The 25784-nt window shown below is 59.6% G+C and overlaps 1 protein-coding gene across 5 annotated transcripts in view; it reads right to left on the bottom strand.

Annotated features, from left to right (window-relative positions):
• NBEAL2 (neurobeachin like 2) overlaps positions 1-24883 on the bottom strand; it is a 29727-nt gene extending 4844 nt beyond the window's left edge. The window contains exons 1-38 of one of the 5 annotated variants that reach the window (XM_050780535.1): positions 24640-24883; positions 16489-16577; positions 16276-16404; positions 16080-16161; positions 15865-15986; positions 15653-15735; positions 13940-14025; positions 13556-13838; positions 13298-13404; positions 12688-12768; positions 10916-10999; positions 10388-10486; positions 9308-9909; positions 9095-9227; positions 8890-9009; positions 8346-8667; positions 8104-8186; positions 7892-7984; positions 7505-7679; positions 7244-7377; positions 6704-6863; positions 6365-6467; positions 6006-6168; positions 5766-5924; positions 5409-5568; positions 5168-5253; positions 4476-4994; positions 3707-3885; positions 3448-3607; positions 3060-3197; positions 2607-2966; positions 2376-2525; positions 2094-2251; positions 1834-1958; positions 1606-1741; positions 954-1114; positions 537-853; positions 340-435 (exon numbers count right to left, since the gene is read on the bottom strand). In XM_050780535.1, the coding sequence (XP_050636492.1) occupies positions 340-435; positions 537-853; positions 954-1114; positions 1606-1741; positions 1834-1958; positions 2094-2251; positions 2376-2525; positions 2607-2966; positions 3060-3197; positions 3448-3607; positions 3707-3885; positions 4476-4994; positions 5168-5253; positions 5409-5568; positions 5766-5924; positions 6006-6168; positions 6365-6467; positions 6704-6863; positions 7244-7377; positions 7505-7679; positions 7892-7984; positions 8104-8186; positions 8346-8667; positions 8890-9009; positions 9095-9227; positions 9308-9909; positions 10388-10486; positions 10916-10999; positions 12688-12768; positions 13298-13404; positions 13556-13838; positions 13940-14025; positions 15653-15735; positions 15865-15986; positions 16080-16161; positions 16276-16404; positions 16489-16577; positions 24640-24690 (6288 nt within the window). In that variant the 5' untranslated portion in view covers positions 24691-24883. Of the gene's footprint in view, positions 1-339; positions 436-536; positions 854-953; positions 1115-1605; positions 1742-1833; positions 1959-2093; positions 2252-2375; positions 2526-2606; positions 2967-3059; positions 3198-3447; positions 3608-3706; positions 3886-4475; positions 4995-5167; positions 5254-5408; positions 5569-5765; positions 5925-6005; positions 6169-6364; positions 6468-6703; positions 6864-7243; positions 7378-7504; positions 7680-7891; positions 7985-8103; positions 8187-8345; positions 8668-8889; positions 9010-9094; positions 9228-9307; positions 9910-10387; positions 10487-10915; positions 11000-12687; positions 12769-13297; positions 13405-13555; positions 13839-13939; positions 14026-15652; positions 15736-15864; positions 15987-16079; positions 16162-16275; positions 16405-16488; positions 16578-16796; positions 16953-17172; positions 17281-24639 lie in introns of those variants that run through there. The other 4 variants (XM_050780536.1, XM_050780540.1, XM_050780538.1 and 1 more) reach the window with 4 other exon arrangements.
• Positions 24884-25784: the final 901 nt, after the last annotated feature.

Raw genomic sequence — 25784 nt, 5'->3', positions numbered from 1 at the left:
CCAGCCCACCCTGCCCTGCCCTCACCTCACCCTCAAGAAGGCGGGTACAGAACCTGCCCACAGGTTGGGGGAGCACCACTTAGAGGGGTCCCAGGGGAGCAAGAAGGACTGTCCTGGAACAGGATTCCTTTTGAGGAATAGAGGCTAGGTGGGGAGGGGAAGGTAGTGAGGCTGGGGACCTCTGGGGGTTGGCAGGGAACAGAGGCCAGCTCTTCATTGGCACACCTACCCAGGACCAAGCTCAGGGCTTGGCCCACTGGCAGGTACCTACACTTGGGGGAACCAAGGGCTGATAGGTCAGAGGGGCAGGGGTGGAGGGGTACAGAGTGAGGCCCTCACCACAGGGTACTGAGACAGGTCATTGTAGGTCCGCCCCGCAATGGTGTTGAGTTGCATCAAGTACTCGAAGTTGGATATCTCACGCTGTACCCATTTCTGGAGACAGGGGCAATCAAGATGTGAGCCAGGTGGGCTGTCCAGCACTGCCCCCTGATTCAGGGTCCCAACTTCACATCCCTCACACTCCGGGCTCTCACCTGTGTAAGGCCTGAGGCACGCAGCATCTCCTGGGGGGAGCGGCTGCTTAGGTAGCCTTGAGAGGGAGGCCGTAGGCGCAAGAGCCACGAGTACACCTGGTTCCGTACCTGGGTGTGGGGTGGGATGGGGCCAGGTTGGGGCCTGGGAGTCTGGCTAGGAGATGAGGCTGGGGTCGTGCCCACCTTGCATGGGAAGTTGAGGAAGTAGTTGGCCTGATCGATAAAGAAGAGCTCAAGTGCTGAACGGCGCAGGTTGAAACGCCGCAGGTGGACCTCACGCAGCTGGGTCAGTGGGCGCCGGAAATCATAGCCAATGCCTATGGGGAGGAACAGCAGGTACAGGAATCACTCACCCCAGGCCCACCCAGACCTCAGCCATTCCCTGCCATCTTCCCAACCCACACCACCAGGACGCACCCTCCTCAGTTTCGACACGCTCAGTGCTGCCATCGTAGAAGTACACATTCTGTGTGGTGACCTCCAGCAGCCCTGGGACCACAGCCACTACCGTCACCAGCTGGCACTCAGCCGACAGCACCAGCTTCTCACGCTGCTCATCCAGTTCTGCTGCCTCCATCCTAAAGACCAGCAACCCACCTCAGGCTCTAGGCTCTGAGACCCCCTTCTTCACAAGCCCAAAGGGCATCCAAGTGCCATTGAGTCATGGGGTATATACTCTCATGACTCCCAGAGATGGGGAGGGGCTGTCTAGGGTCCAGAACCTACTGGTCCCAGCCCCTGTCCCCAGCCTGCCACCCACTAGGCTTCTGAATATTTTGCCAGGATGCCAACCCTTGTCCCCTGCTCCCCTCACCCAGCCCCTGCCCACTCCCTGGGCCCCCTTCCCGCTCTGGTTTGTTTCTCAGTGCTGTCCTCGGGTGCCTGGCTGTTAAAAGAGCAACTCAGCCCTGTTAGGAGACTTTCCCACCCCCCATCTGGCTTTGGACAGTCCCTTCAGGGGGATGTAGTCAGGCAGCAGAAGAGGGAGTTGATCCCACAGAGGCATGCACACACTGGAGCAGACCCCTTGCCCACCACCCCAGTCCGATCTCTCCAGGGCCTCCCTCACGGGGTCTCCAGCTCAGCCAGCTCATCTTCGCCGAGCTGGTCCTCCTGCAGCTCCTCGGGTGGGGTGCTCACTTTGGCCTCTTTGGTCACTGCCAGAGGCAGTGAGGCCTCCTCGGTGGGTGTCAGGGGAACCTCACCTGCAAGGGGCCAAGGGTACTCAGATTAAGCAAGGCAGGATGGGACACGGGACAATTGAGTTGGGTGGACCCAGCTCAGCATACTCCCTCACCCAGATTGTCACGGAGGGCACTGGCTTCCAGGTGAGGGTCGAAGTGATGGTTGGGCACCAGCTTCAGACGCATGCGTGAGTATGTCTCAGCGCTGGACAGTTTCCAGCGGAGGGTGGGTGGGTCCCTGCAGAATGTCCCCCACGTCATGGAGGCTGTAGACACCCCCATCCCTCACCCCAAAGGCAGTCTGGGGTTCCAGGTGACCCCTCCCTCCCAAGCCCCACCCCTCCACAGTGACGCTGCCTCAAGCCCGGCCCACCTCAGCGCCCATGCCCCACATGGGCTGGCGAGCTGGCGCCACAGCGTGCCCCAGTGCAGCAGGGCTGTGGAGTGCTGGGCTGCCTGCTGCTTCAGCGCCGCCGTGTAGCGCAGCCCCTCCAGGCGCGCCCGCCTCTGCACAGGTTCCAGCACCAGCTCCTGGGGTGGGGGAGATAGGTCAGTCCCCTGGCTGCTGCCTGTCCTACCCCTATTTCTCCACCTTGTGAGACATCTCCTGGGCGCATGTGTGGATCAGTTTCCCATCCCCACCCCTGTGGCACACCTGGAAGGCCCGACGACTCTGGGCACGCTCCCGCTGGCGCCGCTGCCCACTGCTCATGAGCATGTCATAGCAGGCATTCCAGAAACCTGACATAAGGTCGTGGCTCTTAGCATACGTGTCCATTTCGAACTGGGACATGGTTGGCTGCACCTGGAGGATTGGTCAGAGGAGAACAGTGCTCGATGTGGGCCCCAGTCCCCACTCCTCTTCCTGGGCCCCACCTCCAGGCACCTGTTTGTCGATGAAGTGGCGCCATTCGGGTGTGGCACAAAAAGCCTGGAAGTCTTCAAAGAAGGTGGGGCTGCCATTTGTGGGTGGCAGGGAGGGTAGTCCCCACTGCAGCCCCAGCGGCTCATAGGCACGGTCTAGCAGCGTGCGCACCAGCGGCACCAGCCAGGAGCAGCGCTCTGTGGCTGCTGTGGCTGCAGGTGGGGGCCCTGCCTTATCAGTGGCTGACTCGGAGGAAGAGGTGTTCAGCGCCCGCCCCAGTGCAGCCTCCAGCTTGGAGAGCACATAGCAGGCTTCCTCGCGGCGGGCTGGCACTGCAGTCTGTAGCAGCATGTGCAATCTCACATAGGCCTGGGCATGCAGCTGTGGGTGCAAGAGAGATGAGTGGCACCCAGCCACTCTTGGAGCTCCCCACACCTCCCATGCCCCCTGCCCCCATGCTCACCCTGTGCTCACCTGTGGGTCTTCCAGCAGGATGTAGCCAAGCACAAGCCGCAGGCCAATCTGTGCCATCTCACGGAGATCAGCTGTGCCGTTGGCCAGGTGGGGCCAGGCTCCCAGGCGATCAAGTAGGCTGCATACACCTTCAAAGAGCTGCCACAGACAACGGGTTCCCAACAGACATCACCAGGGGAGGCCAGGAGTCCATGGAAAGAGAGCAAAGTAAAGTTTGCGCTGGGGGCCAGGTAGGGTTTGTGCACACAGGCAAGTCCACGCTCACAGGCACTCATGCTGATGTACCCACAACTGCGCACGTGTACCCATCCACCTCCCAGACCAGATCCCTGCAGCCTTGTGTGAACCTGAGTGTTCATGTGGCTCACGCCTCTCTGAGGGGCCGCACCTTCTCACTCCACAGTTCCTGGTTACCATGGCCTTCAGCACACAGGAAGTCCTGCAGCAGACGCAGCAGCCAAAGCACCTGCTGGGTGAGGCTGGCCAGGACCCCCACGGGGGCTTCCTTGATGTCGGTCAGGGCTGACTCCAGCATCATCTCCAGGAGGCTGGCGGGTGAGTGGGGAACTCAAGGGTCTACCTGACTGTCTTCTTTCCTTCCCCCGAGGCTCCCTGAAGCCCCTCCCGCTCCAGACTTGCCCTCTCACCTGCGCTTGATGCAGTCTGGTGGGCGCACAAGTGTGGCTGAGGCCCCCAGCTGGGTGAGCACCGAGAAAACCTGGCCACGCTCCCGCCAGGCAGCCTCATCGCTGCCTTCCACACCACGCCATGTCACCGAGAACAGCACGTTGGTGAGCAGATTGCACAACTCTTCCTCAGAGGTTTGCTGTGGGCACAGGTGGGTGATGTGGGCATGGGTTGTGGGCCGCAGAGGGAATTAGGCTGATGCCCATCCATCCCCAGTCAGCATCCCTCCTGGGGTAGCCACCCAGGAGGCAGAGCATTTGGCTAACAGTGAGCCTGGCACTAAGGGCCTGGAAGAACAGTTTAGGGGTCTCAGCTACTACCTGAGTTCCAGGCAGAATCCTGGGGTCTTGCCAGACTCCCAAGAAGAGATGAGGCAGTTCACATAGAACGAGCAGAGGCCCATCCCCAAACCCAGAAGCCCAGGGCAGGGCCATTGGCGTTTGCTGCCCTTGGACCCTCTGAGGTCTCTGCCCTACAGGCTCTCTTGAGGGCCCTTCTGGAGCCTGGCTGGTGTCACCCACTCTGGCTCGTCATGACTCGCCCTGTTCCAGGAGCCCTCTGGGAACACAACTACAGATGAAAGCTATGATGGGACAGCACAGGCCTGACTGGCAGTGCAACCCTGGTCAGACAGGGCCACACCTTTGGAGAGGCTACACTGCCAGCCCTGTGTAACAGAAGTGTCCTCCCTTGGGTACCATGCAGTGGCAGAGGGTGGGCCCATCTCACCTGTGGGTTGCTGGTGTTCGAGGTATCATCCCCGCTAATGGTGGGCTCTGGGAGGCTGCCGTCCTCCAGCACATTGGAGAGACTGGAGCTGTGGCGGCCAGGGGCAGCAGAAAAGGGCCTCGGTCCATCCAGTGGGGAAGGAGTGCCAGGCTGGCTGGCTGGAGTAAGAGTACCACTGCTGCCGCCACCACCACCAGCAGTGTTGCCTGATCCTACACTAGACCGTTCCAGGCCCAGGTCAAAGGGCATGCAGAATGGGGAGAGAGCATGGTAAAAGCCATCAGGGTCAGGGCAGGGGGCCTCTGAGGGCAGGAAGACATCTGAAGGCTCAGCAGGTGACTCAGTGGGTGGCTTGGGTGGGGCTGGCTTGGGGGAGGTGGGTGACTCTGGGGAAGAAGGAGGGGGACTGCCAGCTGTGGCAGCCTCCAGGACATATAGCCGGGTCAGCACATCCTGCCAGCCAGCCTGTCGGGCCAGAAGGCGCACTATATCTGGCTGTCCATAGATGAGGTGGAAGAGCTGCAGGCAAGAGCACAGCATGTGAGGACGCATCCAACTGCCTGCCCCAGACCCTCATCCGGGGCCTTTGCAGAGGAGGGCTCCAGAGACCCCCTCATGAGACAGGCAAGGTGAAGGCCAGAGGGTAGAAGCCACCCTCCCCCTCCCCCAAAGCTTTTACATCTCATGCTCACCTGGCGACAGATGTCTAGGCGAACGCTGAGGTCAGCCTGGAGGGACAGCTGTACCACAGCCAGCAGATCTGAGAGGTTCAGGCAATCTGGGGGGATGGGTTGGGGGGACCTGAGGGACTGACCCGACTAGGAAGGGTGGGGCCCAGCCCTGGCCCCTATGCCACTACCTTCCTTCTTCCTGCCTGCCTGCCCAGTTTTTCTGACATGTCACCCCCTCCACTTGGCTGTAACCAGGTTGTACCTGCCCCCAGGAACAGCTTGTAGAGGCCCTGGCAGAGCTGGGGGGAAACAGTCCCCTCAGGCAAGCAGGCAATCAGACCCTGGAGACCACACTCCCGCAGCCGGAGGCGCTGGCGGCTCCGCTCAGGTAGCCGCTCGTTCTGCTGCAGTCTGCGCAGGATCTGTGTGGGGGTCATCGGAGGACTGTCATCATGTGGAAGGAGTTACTGTAGGAGGGGAAGTCACCGTGCAGGTGTGTGGCTCAAGAGGCCCTTGAAGGCAGCTTCATCTGCTGGCCCAAGGCCTGCTGTACCTCCCTGAACCCCAGGCAGGGGCCCCAGTGAATGGGATGCCAGGGGAGGGGATGGGCTGGGTGTACCTTGCAGACTCGATCGGGCAGCAGGGGCAGTGACCCTGGCCGCACTAGCAGGGCCAGCAGCACTTCGAGGTTCCCTGGCTCCAACAGAAAGATAGCCAAGGACTCCTGCGCCAGGGAACCGTGCAGCAGGGCTAGCAGCAGGTCCAGCGCACCCACCACCTGGGGATGCAGAGTCTCACACTGTGCCAGGCCCCCATGCCCCCCTCACCCAAGCCTCCCCTTCCCCAGCCTCCAGCCTACCTGGCCATCATCGCCTGTGGCTGCCAAAAAGTTCAGCATGATCTGCGTGACCTGCACGTCATCGGCTGAGAGGCTCCGCACCAGGAACTCCCTTGCCAGGCCCAGGAGGGAGGTCTGCACGGTGCGTAGGTCGTCAGCAGCCAGGGGGCGCTCCCGCTGCGGGCTGGCAGGTCAGCAGGCACACCCAGCCAGGTCCGGAGAAAGGTGGGGAGACAGGGGGAGAGAGGGGGAGAGAGGGGGAGAGAGGGGGAGGGAGGGTGGGCAGGTGAGTCAGGTAAGCGCATAGCCCAGTCCCCAAGGCCAGAGGCCACTGTGTCAGCGTCAGCCCCCCATGGCCCATCTGGCCCCACTGGCCTCACCTGTAGTGGGTGCGCAGAGCATCCAGGATAAACTGGACGCCGTACTTCTTCCGCAGCTTCTGTTTGTGCTCCCGAACTATGCTGGACATGTACTGGATGTGGCCTGAGCAGGAATGAGCAGGAGGCTCAGGCCACTAGGCTGAGCTGGGCCCTTCAGATCCTCCAGGCCAGAGCCATGTGCCTGTCAGACTTCCAGGGCAGGGTCACAGTCCCCTCAGCCACCCCATGGCATTCTGGATTCCTATCAGGTGAGTCCCTCAGATCCCCCAGAGCAGGGTTCTAACTTCTCAGTGCTCAGCCACCCTATGGCCAGCCCCTTGCTCAGGTCCTCACACCTACCGAGGCGCACGGCGAAGTCACTGAGGGTCCAGAGGTGAAAGTTGAAGAGCAAATGCTGGTAGAGTAGGTACAGGAGGGGCCCGCTGCCCTCAGCCGCCACTTGCTCCATCAGCAGCTGGGCAGACATGAGCACGTTCATGTCCATGGCCCAGCTGGGGACCTGGGGTGAGACAGGAGCTGGAGTGAGGGCTCAGGCTCTGCCCACCTGCTGTCTGAACTTCTCAGCTGCCACCCTTCCCTGCACAGCCATGACGGCCACAGACATGGCCACCCACCTGCTCAGAACCCTTTGGGGGCTCCCTGCCGCCTCTGACATGCAAGCCTCCTGCCTGCTGTGCGGGTCCCCACCCCAACCTGTGCTGGGCCTTTCCCCAAATCTTCCAGATCCAACCCTGCTCGGCCTTTCAGGGCCCACTCAAGTATCAACTCTCCCAGGAGGTTCTCCATGACTGACAGGGCAGCAGGTTCCCCACTCAGTCCCCTCGGTCAGACAGGCTGACCATATCCCTAATCCCCCATGCGTGCCCTACCAGGCCCTACCTTTCGCAGGAGGGCCCCGATGATGGCAGGCCCCTGGCACTGCACCAGGCTCTCTTGGTTCACCACGTGACCCTGAAGGAAGTTCCGCAGCATCAGCAGAAAAGCAGCCACTGCATTCCTCTCCATCCGTTCCTCTGCCAGCCACCAGGAAGGGGACAGAGGTGCATCAAGGGCCTGCCAGTGGCCAGGAGACCTTGGGCATTCCACCCCCCTACCATGCCAAGATTCCCGCCCCATAACATAGGCACCAGGAACACTTACCTGAAGATTTACCCAATGGGAGAACCAGGCCCTGGGTTTTGTGGCCAGAGGTCAGTTCAGGACCCACGAGGTCATGCGTTTCAGCTGGACTTGCCTCAGCCTCTTTGGGCTGTGCAGCTACTCGCTCCAGCAGGGGCAGCAGGGCACCCATACCCCCAACGCAGTTCACCACATCCTGGGGGAAGGAGGATGGCAGTGAGGGGGGCCTTCCAGTCAGTTTCCTGCCCTGCTCCACCCCAGCAGACCACCCACAGGGGAAGTTTTGCTCTCTCGAGCTGGACTGTCCAAATCCTCCCCAGGCACAGCACTGCTCCCCACCTGACTCCAAACACACATGTGCCCCATGTTCATGCCTCCTGCACACACCACCCACACGTGCTCACAGACCTTCACATCCCAGGTCTCCACTCTGTGGCCCGTCAGGCGCCCATCGAGCCCATGACTGGGGGACAGGTCCAGGCAAATGTTGTTCTTACAAGCCTAGGGACAGGGGAATGGGCAGGCAGCCAGGGTCAGAGGGAGGAGGGGGTGGCAGGCACAGTGTGGGAGCCAGAAAGTAGCACAATCAAGCCAACCACTCCCCTGGGGCCCCCAAATACCTGAGGTGAGTAATGGAGGAGCAGCCTGGTGCTGAGCTCATGCAGCTCCCCCTCAGGCTTGAAGGGTGCCGTCTCATTGGGCCCTGGGAGGTGGGCAGGGGGCTTCAGACCTTGCTAGGCCTCTGGCCAAACCCCATCCAGAGCCTGTCTGACCAGAGGAGAGACCCCCAGAGATGCCTTCTCACCCCTGGACCCCTAGCTTCTGGCCTGGGGCTGGGGCAGAGATGAAGGATGCTGCATACCCAGGGTGCACAGGGTCCACAGAGCCGTTGCCTGCAGGGCTTCGTGAAAGATGGCCACAGTCCCCAGCTCACCCTCCAGGGATGTGGGACTGCCCCACCGAGTGTCCTGGGTGCCTGCGAGGGTAGAGTCGATGCTGCCCTCCTGCAGGGGGGCCACCAGCCCGGACCCCCAGCCAAGCCCCGTGGAGGCTGGGACTGACTGGGAGCGGGTGAGGGCGGGGTGAGTGTAGGCCAGGGTGGCGGGGACTGGTGGCATGGGCAGCCCCGTGGTGGTGGTCGTTGTGCGGTGCCCAGCGGAGCCGATACAGCAGGAGGAGAAAGGCTGTGGGACCGGGGTTGGGGGAGCAGTCAGGTCACAGCAGAACCTGGGGCTCCGCCTACATGCAGTTCCTCACAGTGACCCCCATGGCTGCATGGACCCCAGTGGCTAAAGTCCAAGGCCTATGGGGCAGCACGGGACACAAGGGCTCCAGGCCACACCCTGCCCACTGTGTTCCAAGTCCCCCCATCTATCCAAGGCCTCCCCAAACCTTGCTTGGCACACCTCACTGAGGGAGGGGCAGCGAAGGGGTGCTGTCTTGACCAGATGGCCGTCTTTGTAGACATGGACCAGGTTCTGGCTGAAGGGCCGGCGCCCAGGCACATGGACGATAGCCACGCAGTGCTAGAACAGAAGCCTCATGTTAGGCCATACTTGGGACTCAGCACCCCTCTCTCTACTGGGCCACATGAGAAGGATGGGGTCTCACCCAGGCAGAGTCGGCAAAGGACACTTCGGGCAAACTCATGGTCAAGTACTCCTTCCGTGTGCACACAGCCACCACCAGGGTCCCGGCCGCCGTGAAGAAGGCCTCAAACCCTGAGCCGCTGCTGGTGAAGAAGCTGGGGGCAGGCGAGCCAGTTATGTCTGCTTGTTCCTGCTCACCCTGGCAGGAGGTCCCTGGCCCCTGGCAGTCACCCACCTGTACAGCTGCTTTCGCTGGAGTGGTCGGGTGGGGGCAGGGGTAGGTGCTATATCCATGGGGTGCAGACAGAGCCAGGCATGAAAGGTGAAGCCAGGCCCTGGCCATCGCTGCACAGGGGGTACCATGATGCCCGCCATGCTGGGCGTGAGGTCAAAGTAGCGTAGAGCGCGTGCAGGGCCCTGGTGCCTGGCCATGCCTGATAATGAACGGATGACAGCACCTGCGTGTCGGGCCTTTCCAGCCTCAGCTCCACCTGGTCCCGAGTCCAATCCTGGCGGAGGGCGCAGCAGGTGACGCAGCTCCATGGGCCTTATTGATACACGGCCCAGTGCTTGTAGCAGTGCCAGCAGTTGCTCTTGGCAGCGGGCCTCCAGGGCTAGCCCTGTGCTGAGTGTCTCCAACAGGCAGCCCACCAGGCCTGCCTGCACACAGGTGGCACGGCTGGCAGGGCAGCTGTCACAGAGCCACCTGAGGCGTTGTGCTAGGAAGAGCCGCAGCTCAGCGGTGGGCAATGACGGCAGCCACTGCACCAGCACCAGTATCGGCTGCTCATTGCGGATTGGTGGAGGTGGGCACAAGCTGTGGTCACCCTCCACAGCCTGTGGGTGGACAGAATAACAGTCCTTGGTCAGTTGTGGCACCCTGTCAACAGTAGGACTTTCTGGCTCCATTTACTTGCCTACAGCAGCAGTCAGCAACATGATCTACCCCATCCTGCCCACAGGTTGTGTGTGAGGCTCAGGAAAGTCAGAGGGACACAGATGACGATCACTACTACTAAGAATCCTTCAGTGCTGTTAATCCCTCAACCTTAGTTTTCAGCCTGGGTTGGCCTAACCCCTAACTGCATGTTCCTAAGATAATCCTGGGGCTTGCTAACATGCAGTTGCTTCCAGGACCCCTACAGGGCCAGAATCCTCATTCCAGTGACACTGATAGACATGACCAGGCTACAGGTCACACTATGTACTGGCCGCAGTCAACATGGCCCCCCAGGGTGGAAAGCTCACCATCTGTGGTAACCCTGACTCAGTTCTGGTTGCCTTTGGGACCCTGGTCCCAAGCCCCTTCCCTCACCATGTTGAGCAGCTCTTGCAACAGCCGATGGGTGGGGGGACCATGGCTCTGCAGAACCTCCTGCAGGTGAGGGTAGCCGATGCGCTCCTTAAACACCTCCTGTGTAAGGTAGTATGGGGAAGAAGTGAACATATACATGTGCCCCAGGGCAAACTCAGGCCCCCTGGAAACCCTGGAGGGGCATCACATTTTGCGGTTCCCTTGCGTGGCTCTGCTTCTGGGTGACAGTACTGGTGGGCAGTGGGCTGCAGAGGGATGGGGGGGACATGAGTCCATCTCAGAAGGCTGTAGATGGAGGTGGGTCTACAAGTGTCCATTCCCCATCCAGCCCTGATAGAGGAGATGCAGCTCCAGGACAGACTGGCGACCACACCTGCCCAGTGTGCTTTAGGGCAGGGCAGTCACCTCCCAGCTCGCTTTGCTCCAGGGAACAGGATTCTTATAGCCACCGACCAGGCCTGTTCTGGGGATATGGTCAGTTGAACTCCACCCCGCACCCCGACTAAAGCTGCAGTGCAGCAGCCTCACCTTGGCTGAGGGGGAGTCACTCATGATGCAGGTCAGCACTCTGACTACATGGACTGCAATGGCGTCTGTGTCTTGGTCCAGGACCTTGGGGTTGGGAGGGGCCGTCAGGAGAGGCAGGGGCCAGGGTGTCACAGCTGGCAGCCCCCTGCAGTAAAAAAGGTGCAGAGCCAAGCACCCCAAGGCATGTGGCATGTGCTAGATCAGCAACTCTGTTGGAGCACCAGACCTTCTACTCCTTGCCCCAACTGCTGTGACCCTATCATGACCTAGGGCCCTCTCTGAGCAGCTCAGCAAGACCCAGTCTTTTTTTTTTTTTTTTTTTTTTTTTGAGACGGAGTCTCGCTCTGTCGCCCAGGCTGGAGTGCAGTGGCGCGATCTCGGCTCACTGCAAGCTCCGCCTCCCGGGTTCACGCCATTCTCCTGCCTCAGCCTCCCGAGTAGCTGGGACTACAGGCGCCCACAACCGTGCCCGGCTAATTTTTTGTATTTTTAGTAGAGACGGGGTTTCACCATGGTCTCGATCTCCTGACCTTGTGATCCGCCTGCCTCGGCCTCCCAAAGTGCTGGGATTACAGGCGTGAGCCACCGCGCCCGGCCAAAGACCCAGTCTAACAAAGGCTGGGAAGGGCCTCACTGGGACAGATTAATGGTGGACACCCTCACTGCACCGTCCAGTCCCCCTTTCTGTGGTGGAGTTAGGGCCCCACCCGCAACCTGTCTCCCTAAAGCTAGACACATGAGTACAGACAGGCCAGCAAGTGCCCCATCACCCACAGTGATTGACAGGGGTCAGAGATTCAGGGACAATCAATCACAGGGTGTTAGAACCAAAAGAACCTTCGAGACCTTTAAGTCCCACCTTGCCCCTTCCCCCTAGATCCAGGTGGGGACACTGAGGCTCAGCCTGGCTGAACCTGACAGCCAGAGGCATGCTGCTGCCTCTCCTGCCCCACCCTGAGGGGGTCAGGGTTTGGGAGGGCTTGGAGAGCTTCTTAGCAGAGACCAGGTCACATTTGGCTCCATGGGGCCTTTGGTCCCAACTTTGCCTGACTCCCCAAGTGACCTCAGGCATCAGTCTTCCCCCTCCAGTCCTCAGTGTCCTCATCTGTAAAAACAGAGGGAAGTCACTTTGCCCTGCCTGCTTTGCAGATGAATAGACGTGCCAGCTCTCAGAAAATGACCATGTGCAGTGAACACATAGGGTTACCTCATGAAGACAGAGCCAGGGTAGGGGCTATGGAGGTTGGGGTCCACAGGTTGAGCCCCCAGAAATGGTGCCCGCTGTGAAGCCGCCAGCTGACACCCTGCAGCTGCCTACAGCCCACATGCAAGGTGAGTCAGGGAGCGCATCATCAGGGGCTGGCTGGGGGCACCCAGTGACCTGCTGAGGGTGGGTGCAAGAATCTACAGAAAGAAATGGCACCATGAGGGAGACCCCCTTCTCTGTGACTACAGCCAAACCCTTGAGTGTCTGGGCTTCTGTCTCCCCTTCTGAGAAATGAGGTAGGTAGTTGAGTTTCGAAGGTTCCATCCCACTTGGCACAGGCAGACCCCAACACCCAATCAAACACCAGGCAGGGGATAGACCACCTTCTGTCCTGTTCCCTAGGATGGGGACTTGGAAGGCAGGCAAGACAGCATGGAGGATCCACACCCATTGCTAGACCACACCAGGCCTTACACACATCCGCTCATTCCCCCAGCTATAGTGCAGGAAAAGCTTAAAGAGGAAGTCCCAGGGGTGTCTGAGCTGGTCAGCCCCAGGATGGTACCTTTTGGACATTGGGCTCAGTCAGTAACCGGGTAGCCAGGTCACTGTCCCCCTCAGGGGGCGCCCGGGCCTGCAGGTACAGCTGTGGGCAAGGGGGAGGCACAGGGTGGAGGAGGCAAAGAAGAGAGAGGAGGAAGATGGGAGAGGGTGGGGTTAGAGCAGGACCAGGAGCAGCTGCCAGGTACCCTGCCTGGCACTAGGGAACAGTAGGGTGCTGAGCCCCCTGTGCCCTGCTCAGATGGGCAATCGGGGGGATGAGTGGGTGGGAGCAGACACTGCATCTGAAAGCAGTGGTGTGCTCCTCTAGCCCCTGTACTTGGGGCCAGGGAAAGGGAAACAAGGCGCCAGAGCAGCTCCCTTCCTTCCATAACAAGCCCCGCTTCCGTGGGGCACAGAGCTGTCCTGAGCCTCAAGCCCAGTCCTATAGAGGCCCCAAGGGACGGGCCCTTGTCCATGCCCCAGACCCTCCCACTGAACTGCAGGCCATCCTACCAGCTGCAAACAACTGACTCTGTCCAGCCCATGTTTGCTCAGCAGCAGCCTGGCACCTATGCATGTCTCCCCTAACCTCTGGCTTCCAGATCCTCACCCCCAGGCTGGGGCCTACCCACCTTGCTGTTCTGAATGAGCCGAGTGAGGTGTTCAAAGCAATTGTTGCTGAGGAAGGTGGCTTGCAGCACTGGCCGGTCTTCACATGCCAGCATCATGGGGATGGCATCTGTAGAAGTGTCAAGGGTCAAGCCCTGCTCAGACCCCTCTAGGCAGCCTTAAGCCTTCCTTCGTATGCTGCCCCATCCAGCCCTTCCATCATCACTTAGGCTTTTCCCTCATGATGCCCCTTCCCCAAGAGCCTGGGAGCCCATACCCACCGAGCATGCTGACCCGGAGGGTGACAAGGGCCTCTTCGGGGCCTGAGCTCAGACCAGCTGGCCAGTCGGCATTAAGGACATGGAAGTAGCTCTCAAGCAGGGCACGAAGCTCTGGGCCACGAGGAGGTGTGCGGCTGGCATGCAAGACATGGACTGCACCCACCAGTGCCTCTAGAGCCAGTGGTACTAGGTGGGGGTCTGGGGCTGGCCCATGGCTCCAGCCCCGCACCACACTCAGCAGGCCTTTCACAGAGCCGTCACTTACAGCCATCTGCCCATTCTCCTGCAGGTGTGGACAGAGATGGGCAGTGGGCAAGGGGCTCACCCAGCAGATAGATGCTGAAAGAGCCGCTCTCTAGTCCACAGGCTCACCTCCCAGCCTACCTTTCCTCCAGCGAGGACGGCGCAGAAGAGGTGGATGAGACGCAACAGCAGTATGGGAGGCAAGTGGTCTGCATTCTGTAGGCTCTCTGGGTAGGGGGTTGTGGGCAGGGTAATGTCACCAAGGTTGCAGGGCTATGGACCCAGGGGGCTGCACAAGAGGTGGGTGCCCTGGGGTGGAGGGGAGAAGGAACTGGGCCAAGTAAAAGACCCAGTCTGAGTGATAAGACTGGGCTTTGCCCTGGGGGCATCTAAGGAGTTATGGCTGTATAGTAGAGGGTCTGAAAGGGACACAACCCTTCTCTGGGGGACTTAAGGGGGACACAGCCCAGCCCTGAGAGTCTAGCCAGCTTCCTAGATCCTCAAGCGCCAAAGTGAGGGCCCCAGCATGAGCACATCCTTCCTCTTCCCCGTGATGACCAGGGCTTAGTTTCTCAGATGCAAATCTCTTGCTCCCTCTGCCCCTGTGACGGTTGGTGCTTCCCATGCTGTGCTCTGGGGACTCTGCTGTATCTTCTGTACTGATGCCACCTCCCCCACGCCCATGCCTTTGCCTGGGACTTCTAGGGGCTTTCACAGCCTAATACGTAGGAGGCCCACCTGGCCCTGCGCCAGCAAAGCTGGACAGGATGCCAGGCCAGGGACTGAAACTCAGAGGGCAGAAGGGACCAGCCCTGGGTCACATGCCTGAGGGAGGAAGAAGAGTAGGGCTGGGGCTTGATTCCGGTTGGATGGGTGGGAGGCCTCCTTGGGGATGGGGCTTTTGAGGGGAGACCTGAGAATGCAGTTGGAGGGGAGAGGGCACAGCATGGGCTAAGACCCTGAGGTGGGGTCAGTGGTAGCAGTCTGGGAATGAGAGGAGAGAAGCGAGGCTGGGCAGCAGGACAAGTGGAGAGAAAGGCTGTGGGAGGAGTAGGATTTCATCTTGAGGGTGCCAGGTTGACATCAAGGGATACGATGGGAGGAGGAATAAAATCCAGTTTGTTTTAATAAGAGCACCCAGGCTATGGGAAAATAAAGGCAGGGAGCTCCCTAGGGGTGCCTCCCCTCCTGGAGCTGCTGCCCCAACTCTAGATCCAGGCCCACAGCTCCATGGGGGCATCACTGAGACACTTAATATCCCAATAGGTCACCACCTTCTCACAACCCTGCCCACCTCTGTCCAGGCCATATCCCACCCTGAGCCTATCTAAAGTCCTGGCCAGTCTCCCTCCAATGAGAGAAGAGAGGGGACCCAGGGGAGAAGGGTCACTAGGGAGAACAGGTTCACAGGACCACCTGTGAACAGGCGGCCGCAGCTGTCCTGGGCATCGGATCCTCCAGCAGCCAGGGAGCAGGAGGTGGAGATACCTACTGTGTCTCCAGGATGGGTGGAGAGTGGGTGGAGGCTATGGGGACAAAGGGATTGGACCAGAGAGTTTTAAGATCAGAGTAGGGTACAAGTGGCTAGAAGGATTCAGGAGATGGGAGGGAAAGAGGATGAGAAATCTGGGTAGGCAGGTTGACCCCACCCCTCCACCTGATGGGATGCCCTCACTCCAGTCCAAGATGTCCTTTCTCTTCTCTCTGTCCCTAAACTCCTGCCTAGTCTTTGGTTCTCCCAGACCTGCATGCAGACACCACCAAGTGGTTCCTGTGTATGGCAGGATCAAGGAACTACAGGAAGGGGCCTAGGTTTGGGGGTGGGGCCAAGTGGGGGTAGGGGCGGGGCCTGACCTTGGAAGAAGGCACTGAATTCCTGGGGCAAAGCAGCAGGAGGGAACTTGTATTTGCTCTTCTCCTTGGAGCTGATGACTTCCCTGGGGGCAGTGAGGCCAAGTACATCAGCCCGGCTCTCAACACTCCCCGCTCTCACCCCTCCTTGGGCCCAGCACGGCCATCCTCTCCCCACCCTCCTCTGGGTTCCCTGCCTTTGGGCTGGGTCTCACCCACTGCGCTGGCGCCGCCAGGTCTGGTAAGGGTCAAAGAGGCCCTCGCAGAGAAGCAGAGCATGTAGGGCCACATTCTCCAACTGTGCCCCTTGGTCCTGGGGTGGTGGGCATCCTTTCAGCTGTAGGTGTGGGGAGAGAGGTTTAACCCTGCCATGGCTACCGCCTGCCTCCCTGCATGTACCCTCTGCCCCACAAGGTAGAGGCCACTTCACCTCCGCCACCAACTTGGTCAACAGCGCCAGCACTCGGGGCACTAGCACCTGGCCCCGGCCTGCCTCTATGTTCTCCAGGTTTCTGGGGGAGTCAATGAGGAGAGAGGTCACAATAATATACCATGCCCCTCCCTGCCCCCGCTCCCTCTGGCCCACAGTTCTAGGCCCCTGCTCGTAGAGTGGATAACAGGGACACCTGCACAGAATGATGAAGAGCTTGAGCAGCAGGAGGGCTTGCTCCAGGTCGGCCTGGTGCAGCTGCTCGGCCAGCACATGCAGCGCATCCAGTGGTAGCAGCGGGACCTCTGCACCTGCCTCCTCTGGCCTGCAAGGAAAGGGGAGACATGGGTGCTGAGGACCCCTCAATCTCCCTGCTCTGTCCCTGCCGTCTGTGTAGATCCGGCCTCACCTTCGTGGCTCCAGAGAGGACAGTGAGATGCTCTTCTTGAAGGCACCTACGAAGGCCTTCAGCCACTGCTGCAGGTAACCCAGGTCCTTCTGTAGGCAGAGCAGGGGATCAGTGGTGGGGGGCAGAAGGGGTGCAATAAACAGGGCAGGGACAAGGGGATGTAGACAGAGGTGAAGAATGAATGGTGGTGGACACAGGGCATGGACAAGGGATTAAAGGCAGAGTGGTGGGTGTGGAGGAGGGGAGTAAGGGATGGGGGAGGGAGGGCAGGACATTGGAAGGTCAGCATCAGAGAGTTAGGTACATACTGACCACTCTTCCAGGCACCCCACTGCTTCTCTCAGCCTCCTAGTTTCTGCTCCCACCTCCCTAACGCCTGCAGTCCTAGGCAGGTCTGACACAGCCAGGGGAGGGGCGTTAAGTGGGGTGTGGCTGTGGCCCACACTGGTGCTAGGGCTGGAGAAGGTGTCCCGCACAGCAGCCACCCCCTACCAAGAGCCTTGGGCTGGATCCTCATCTGCCATCGTCACCCAGCCCAGCAGAAGGGGTTACCTTCAGTAACCTTCTTTAACTGTGTATCCTGGGACACATGTGTACCATTAGACAGGCAGACCCAGACATGTGCACATCCTCATGTGCAGCACTACCTTGCCCCGGGAACCTCCACCCACCCTCGCTGGTTACCTGGACCCCAGGCCCCAGGGCTGGTTCCATGGGCAAGAGGGGCAGTGGCTAAGCCCAGGTCTAGGCGCTGCCAGGAAAACTTTGGTGTGAACGGGAAATGTCTCCTCCCGCCCCGGGGCTGGGGCAGGAAACGCAAAGTCACGGTGGGGGAGGGGGACCGCTTCCTCCCGGCAGACCGCAGGGATGTGGGGGGGCCGGGGCACCCTGGGCCCCAGTGAGAGAGGCTGCAAGCGACCTGGCCTGCGCTGAGGGTGGGACCTGTTACAGAGGGGTGGAGTCACCTATCCTGGGTGGGGCTTGTGGGCCAGAGACTAGTTTTACAAGCATGAGGTTGGCGCCTGGAAGAGCTCTTATCCAGGTGAGGGTTCTGATCCTGCTGCTTCAGTACCCTTCGCTCAAGGCACCCACAGCTCCCTGACCTGTGCTCAAGGCCTTAGGCCATAGAGGTCGATGTAGAAGACTCAGCCATACCTTTGTCCCCCCAGCACCGCCATGTCCTGGCCACCTCATCTGGACCCTGCAGTTCTCTTTGCTCAGGAACACAGCTGATAAATTCTAGCCTAGCCCGTATCTCCTCTAACCTCTAAGCCCCTCCCAGGGGATAGGGGTGGGTGGTGGCTTATACAGGAATTCCTCCAGGCTGGTGCCATCTGGAGCTCCCAACCAGCTGAGTCCTAGAGTTAGAGGTGGACAGGGGGAGCTAGAGTGGAAAAGGATGAAGAGGCAAGGGACACATCATGGTCAGTACTCAGCAGGCCTGAGGCTGCTCCCCAGGGGCCATGGACCTCATACCCAAGGACCTCCAGAACTATCTTTGGATGGATGGCTAATTTTTGCAATCTATGGACCCAGACCACAGGGCAAGGCCTGAATGGTCCCAGGGCAAGAGGCCTGACCACAGCAGACCTGAGCCAGATCCCAAAAAAACCTAGGCAGAGCAGCCATCCACCCTGTGACTGGGGAACTCCCTGGTATATTTTAGTGCAGATCTGAAGACAACTCAGAGAGGTGCCAGGGCCACCATGGAGCAGACCCACACAACCATGACATTTTGCCTGTCAGTGACATTTATTGACCTCTCCACCCTCTCCTGCTGGCAGCCTCCTCCCGAACAATCAGCAAGGAGCCCAAAATACCCAGATCCCGAGACAGCAGAGGCGGCCAGGGGTCCTGGACCACTTCTTCTGAACCTCTCCCATTACAGATGGGGAAACAGGAGGCCCCATAGGGGATGCCTTATCTACTACTTTGCCTTCAGTGTACCTTTGAGGATGCTGAAAGCCAGACCTTAGTTCTAGGCCAGGACCACTCATGATTGCTAGCAAGCCAGCCCATGCAGACCATGTGACCCGATCCTTGCCTCAGTGGCCCCACAGAGACCGCTGGCTGCCTTCAAAAATGTCCCAATGCTGTCTTCCCCTCTTCTGCCCCTCAGTCAAGCCAGTCACTCAAAATGGGAGTCTTCCTGCCAGCTGCAGCTCTACTGAGCACCAGAAAGCCCCACATTTGACTATGTCTAACCCCTCCCCATAAAGGCTCGACTGCTGAGCCTGGCATTCCAGGCTGCTGGTCCAACCAGGACCTGCTTCTCCGGCTTCCACCTCTCCCCATCTGTGGTTCACATCCTCTTGTCCAGGCCTCTGCCCATCCTATGCCCTACTGCCTTGTGTAACTTGGGCTTGTAGTACTTGAGCAGGAACCTCCCACCCTCCTGGTGGCCATCACCTTGATCAGCCTTCCCAGGATAGGGGTGGGTCCCTCAATCTCTACATACTCCTGCTTTCTGTCCCTAGAACCACAGCCTTGGCCTGTCCAGTCCTGTAAACTTTCAGCAGATTGGGCTGAGCTGGGTTCAGGGCTGGGGCAATCAAGACAGCCTTCAGGGGCTCTGAAAGGGGATGAGGAGGTCTCCAAGGCACAGTATTAGGCAGGGGTGGGGTGGCTGCCTGTCCTGCCTCCCTGGGTCTTACCTTTTCTCCCTGGAAGGCCTCAGGCCAACTCTGGCCTAGGCCCCATGGCTTGAGACTGCGATGTGTCGGGGTATGGGAGTCCCTCAGGGAGCCAGGGTCAGAAGGCAGAGAATGGCAGGGGATGAAAGCATAGTAGCAGTGCTGCATGTGAAGGCCCAGGGCCTGGGAGGGGTGGCCGTGATGCTCAGGCTTCCCATGCCCCTCTCAGAGCCTCTGCCTTGGTCAGTTGTGCCAGCTCTGAGCAGGAACATGGGTCAGGGACAGTCCAGCCCCTCGCTCCCACCTAACTGGGTCAGAGCCCCAACCCTGTCCCCACTGAGGGCAGGCTGGGAGCAGCTACACCTGCCAAGCCCTCTCCAGGGCCCATAGGTAAGTGATGCCCAGGTCCTGCAGCAGGGGAGAAGGTTGTGGGAATGGGGAAGGCCGGTGTCCCTGGGAAGAGGGGGTCTCATGGTCGCCTCCACAGAGACCCCAACTTATGCCCAACTAGCTGTGAGGGCACTTGAGAGTGCTGGGGGTGAGGGGCTCCTGAGGGCTGCTTAGGCTCAAACAGTCCCTGGCTGCGCATGGAACTGAGACTCCTCTGGAATTCTGAAGTAACCCGGAGGGCTGAGGGCTGGTGGTTGTGACACTGGTGGGGAGTACAGGGAGTACACCTCGTTTGCCAAGGTGACAGGGATCACTGAGCTGCCTGACACCATGCTGCTCCCAGACCCTGCCTGACGTACCCCAAGTCCAGCGCACAGTGGGCCTCGAGTAGACATCCGTCACCATCACAGCCTGATCAGCCAGTCACATGCCCTATCACAAGCTCACATCTGAGGCCCTGTGTGGGTGGTGCCCACCTCACCTCCAGCCTCCACATCCCAAACCTGCAAGATGCCCGGGCCCAAGGGCGTGACTCGCTGTCTATACCCCCACAGGTCTGCCTGTGCTTTGCTCTTGTTTGCTCTGCTGGAATGCCCCCATCAGGGGCATCAGCACCCTTTGTAAGACCTATTCCTGTCTGGTGCCTCTCACGAACCAAATCAGTGGTGAGCACGTGGGTTCCGGAGTCCAGTCCCCATTCTAACTCTCGGTGGCTTGTTACCTAACATTCACCTCTTTAAAACCATCCCTTTGCTTCATGGGTAAAAGTTCTCCAGCCATACCTACCCAACTCGAGGTCAGGGTAAGGTGAGTGGAGCTCCAGATCCAGGGGCTCTAGACTGCCCGAGCTCCCTGAATTCCAGGCAACAACCCTCAGCCCCCACTGTGAGTGACAGTAAGAGGCATTAATAGACCCCAGGGAAGAGCTAGGAGCAGGAAGGGAGAGAAGAACACAGCTCAAGAGTAGGTGACTCCTCTCAGTCAGAGCTGCCTGGGTGGTAGTGAGCACTCCATCTTCAGGGACAGACAAGCAGAAGTGGGACAGGGTGGGGTCTGTGTGGAATAGCCTATCTCAGGCCTAGGGGGTCCCCCAATTCAGTATCCGGATGGGGAGGGCAATGTCAAGCTAAATGTGACTTCTGGCTACATCACCAGGACTGGAGGTCAGGCTTGGAGGATGTTAGGCCATGGGATGAAGCAGGAAGATGGGACTTTGCTGGGGCAGGGACAACTGAGGATAGTGGTTTGAGTGCCTGGGTGGCTGGGCCAGTCTCTCCCCCTTACCTGGAGAGGGGGTACTGAAAGGGTGGACCTTCTGATCTCCATGACACCCACCCTGCCCCAGGGCCTGACCATCCCCTTGTACTATATATATATATATATATATATATATTTTTTTTTTTTTTTTTTAAAGCAAGGAAAGCATAGATTTATTGAAATGAAATCACACTCCACAGAATGGAAACAGGCTCAAGCAAGCGGCTCAAGAGCCGACCACCCCCTTTTACTATCACTATGGAAAATGGCAATCTCCTTCCAGGGTCCCCATAGACCCATAGTAACTGACCCTGTTTCTCTGGGGACCCCACACTTCCCCATCAGCTCCCCAGTTGTCATAACAACCCCAGGAATGACCAGTGGCCACCCAAGCCTGGGCTGTGTGCTCATCTCTCTGTCACTACAGACCCTCCTCCTTCAGGCGCCTTGGTAATAGAGGCAGAGGACCAAGCATCAAGGAAGTGATTCCACCTTCCATTTACCCATTTCAGGAAGGTAAACTGAGGCCCAAAAAGGAATATGACCAGATAAAGTACCGGGGGAGTGGAGGGCCTGACCAGGCTTCTAAGAGGCAGTAGACATCAGTTAGGGAGAGGGAACTGGGGGAAGTGTGGGCAGGACGGGGTTGCCTCCAGCCTGACCTAACCTTCCTGGACCCCTCTGAGGCCTCAGTGGCATAGCTGGACAGGTCAGCTTCTGCTCCCTCCTGTCACCTGAGGGTTTGTTCTGCCCTGACCTTTGTGACCCTGAGTGCCCTTCCATATTCAGTGCCCCCTCACTCTGTGACCCCATTCACTGGGGGGGTTGCTGAACATCACTGCTGCTCCTGCCTGAACAGGGACCACTCATCTGCATGCTATGTGGCATTAACTTTTATGGGCTGCCCGACCGCCAGCCTGTCAGGTGCTGTCCCCAGTCCCCCAAGACTCCCCTGTCCTTCCTATGCCTTCCCTGGGGGAGCTCTGGTGGGCTTGGAGTCCTCTGGATGAGCCCCCACTGTCCACCAGGCCTGCTTGACTAGCTCTGCCCTACCCCAACTCCTGACAATTTGCTTCTTGTCTCACTGCTCCTGCTGTTCCTTCCTCTCGGCCCTCAAAGCCCAAACTCAGCCTCCTCTGGGGTAACTTCCTGACTGGTCACTGCTATGGGACCCACCCTTCAGCTAATACCCAAGGAGCACCTACTACATGTGAGGTCTGACAATCGTGGTAGGACCCTGCGTTGGTTTCCCCACCAGGGCCCTAAGGAGCTCCAGCTGAGTGAGGTCCTGGGGTGCTCTGACTCTTCCCTCTTCCCTCAGCGGCCACCCACAGCCCCCTCCCTCACTATGAGGCCCCCAGTTGAGCCGGGCCCACAGGGAGAGGGGGTGGTGGGTCTAAACCTGGGGTCTTTAAGGAAGAGGAAGGGCAGGAAGGAGTTACTCCCCCCTCTCCATCCCCACCCAGACCCACAACTGGGGAAACAGGTTTGCCAGCTGATGTCAGCTCTCACAGCTGAAGGGAGGGGTGCAGGTGTTGCTGGCTGGGTGGCTGGCCAACTAAAGGGTCTCTAAACACCCACTTTCAGCTCCGCCCCTTACCTTGCACTCCCCCTCCCCAAGCACACACACAATAGGTCCCTAACAGGACTCAAAGTTGCATAGCACTACTCCCTGGATTGGGGGTTCCAGGAGCAGGAGCAGGCGGGCAGGAAGGCGAGCTGGGAGGTTGGCCCTAGCTTCCTCTTCCCAGGCAGCCTGGCCCCGCCTGGCTCCTGAGTTTGCTGTCACATCCTGGATTTGTTTGCCTGGCCCCAGACTGCCCTCTGCCTGCTCAGGCTTCCAAAGCTACAACCTGCCAGCCTATGTTCCATATCTGCCCTGTGAGGTGAGGAGCTCCTGGAGCGGGAGGCTCAGCACAGATATGAGCCATAACCACCTCCTGAGGGGATGGGGGCTGGCCATGTACAGAGCTCAGCTAGATGGGGCATCAGGAGGCAACCATGCTGGAGTTACTGTCCTGGGAGATACCAAGACACTCCCAGCAGCCTGCCACCCGACCTGAAGACCTGTCATTAACATCTCTCACACTCATCACCTGGTTTAAGTCCCCTTTACCTGCCCATGCACCTAGAACCTGCCCATAGCTATGGGGCAGTCAGAGGGAGGACTAGGGGTAGGCTTCTCTTCAAATCCTCTGCTCCTTCACAACCACTGGGGATGGAGGCAGAGAAGCTGGGGCGAGGGGACCCAATGGGGCCAGGGAAACAGGAGCCTTCTCTGGTCTGGACCAGCTATAATGGCTACCTCTCCACAGAGTCTAGGAAGCCCCTGAGGTCAGGGCTGTGTAATTTTTTTTTTTTTTTTGAGACAGAGTCTGTCACCAGGCTGGAGTGCAGTGGTGCAATCTCGGCTCACTGCAACCTCCGCCTCCCTGGTTCAAGCAATTCTATAGGCATGCGCCACCATGTCCAGCTAATTTTTGTATTTTAGTAGAGACGGGGGTTTCACCATGTTGGCCAGCATGGTCTCGATCTCCTGACCTTGTAATCCGCCCACCTTGGCCTCCCAAAGTGCTGGGATTACAGGTGTGAGCCAGCACGCCCGGCCAGGGCTGCCCGGCCAGGGCTGTGTCAATCTTACAGGCGGGAAGCAGAGGCTCAGAAGTCGAGTTTGATCTGAGTTATACCTAAGAGGGACTCTACTCCATGCCTGGCCTCCTGCCGGGGGCATGGACCTCTCACAACCTGAGTGGACTGAAGAGGCTGTGGTCCTTCTGGCCTGGACTCCAGGTTGGTGGAACACAGTGGGCCAGCCTCCTCATGGAGGGCCAGCGCGTCTGAGCATGAATTCCCCCCACTGACAAACTGTTCAGGGCACACAATGGTCTATTGTGCCCAGGGCACACCTGAGCCAGGAGCATGATGCCAGGCAGGTGCAAGGAGGGAGGTGCTGGGTGAAGGGGAAGGGAGCGTTACCCTGGGATCCCTCCCTGCTGTGGGTGTAGAAGGAAAATGGGGGACTATGTGTGTGAGACGGTGTGAGTGACACCAGGTTCTCAGCTGATGGGACACCCAGGTCAGAGTCACTCCCCTCACCTTCTGAGACCACCTGAAGTTTTCTCTGAGTCGGGTGGGGAGCTCAGGAGGAAAGGGCCTCCCTCCAACCTTTTCAGACATCCTTCAGGGAATCAACGCCCCACCCTCACCCTGGGCATCCAGAGCAAAACCTTTTCTTCTGCTCCTAGAGAGGTCCTGGGTCCACCCCTCAGAATGGGGGCAGGGTGGGTCGTTTCAAGTCAGGGAGGAGCTTATCGCAGCCTGTCTGCTGGGGGTGTGGGGGGATGCAACTCAAGAAGGACCTGAAGTGGGAGCATTCCCCTTCCACACACCTCCCTACGTCAGCCCACACACCCCCCCTACGTTGGCCCACACCCCCAGACCCGTTGGCCACGACCACCCAATCGGGCTGCGCCCAAGGGAGAGGCAGCCCATATACAAATTGAGTCCCCCTCCCCCTAGCCTCCTGGCCAGTCTCCAGGTCTCTCCAGGCCTCAGTTTCCCCATTTGTAAAAAGGCGAAGAAGCGTCCGGCCGCCTCGGCCCAGGCCACTCTCCTCTAGCAAGAAAGACTCAGGCTGCACGGTCCTGCTTGGGGGGTGGGTTGCTGTGAAGTGCACTACCGCGAGGCATAAGTGCCAGAGGCACCCGACGGGCTGGGGGCACACACGTGTGTGCGGAGCCGTTGCATGCCCTTCGCGCGCGCGCGGCTACGCGGCCCCAGCGGCGCTGGGCGCAGGTGCAGCAGGCGCGGGACGCGGGAAGCTGGGGGCACCGCGGGTGCGGATGCGGATGCGGATGCGGGGCGGGCTCACCTGCGCGTAGTAGAGCAGCCACAACTCGTAGAGCCGCTCCGAGGCGGCCATGGCCCGGCCCGGCTCCAGCCCTGTTGCGCGCCACCTGTCGCCGCCTCCTCCGCGCCGCCCGCCGGTTGCCCTCGGCCAGGCCCATGGGCGGAGGGCGTCACTCCGGGGCGGAGCGGCGCGGTACTACTGGGGAAGTCTGCGGCTGTGGCCTCCGCGGCGCTGAGCCACCAAAGTCTGCTCGCTCCTCCTCCTTCTTACTGCCGGCCGCCGCCCGGCTTCCTGCACTTCGCTGCAGTCACCGCCGCCCCGCCTCTCCCGGGACCGTGTAAAGGGCTGAGAGCCTGGCAGGAGGAGGGGCCTATGGGCCTGGCGGCCCGGGCGGGTGCCCCGCCGCCCCGCCCCGCCACACCAGTGCCATTGGAAGGGCTAGCCTGAGCCTCCCGGACGAGGGTCGGGGTGAGGAATTTCAGACTTCTCCAGGGTCTGAATCCGCCCAGGACGCTGCTGGCCTGACTGCAGTTGCCGCCATTCAGGGAAGGGGCGGCGGGCCGCGTGGGGGTGGCGAGGGTCCTTCAACAATAATGACCACCATTGGCCGGGCGCGGTGGCTCACGCCTGTAATCCCAGCACTTTGGGCGGCCAAGGCGGGCGGATCACGAGGTCAGGAGATCGAGACCATCCTGGCTAATGCGGTGAAACCCCGTCTCTACTCAAAATACAAAATATTAGCCGGGCGTAGTGGCGGGCACCTGTAGTCCCAGCTACTTGGGAGGCTGAGGCAGGAGAATGGTGTGAACCCGGAAGGCGGAGCTTGCAGTGAGCCGAGATTGCACCACTGCACACCAGCCTGGGCCACAGAGCGAGACTCCGTCTCAAAAAAACAAACAAACAAAAAAAAAACCACACACACACACACAAACCAATAATCACCACCACCACCATGACGACCCCTTGTAGCGCTTATCAAATGCCAGGTGCTACTCTGTCGCTTTATGGGAAGACCAAAACGCAACTTTTGAGCTCTAGCTGTTTGTGGAGTGTGATGGTGGGAAGTTAGCAGCAGGACTAGCCTGAAATACCTTCGGGGCCGCGGTGCCCTCCCAGATCCCAGAGAGGCTTAGACCTAGACCGTTCCCACGGGTCCCCCTCCCTTC

This window comes from Macaca thibetana, chromosome 2, assembly GCF_024542745.1.
Source record: "Macaca thibetana thibetana isolate TM-01 chromosome 2, ASM2454274v1, whole genome shotgun sequence".
Lineage (NCBI taxonomy): Eukaryota > Metazoa > Chordata > Mammalia > Primates > Cercopithecidae > Macaca > Macaca thibetana.
This window is presented reverse-complemented; position numbering and strand designations above follow the sequence as displayed.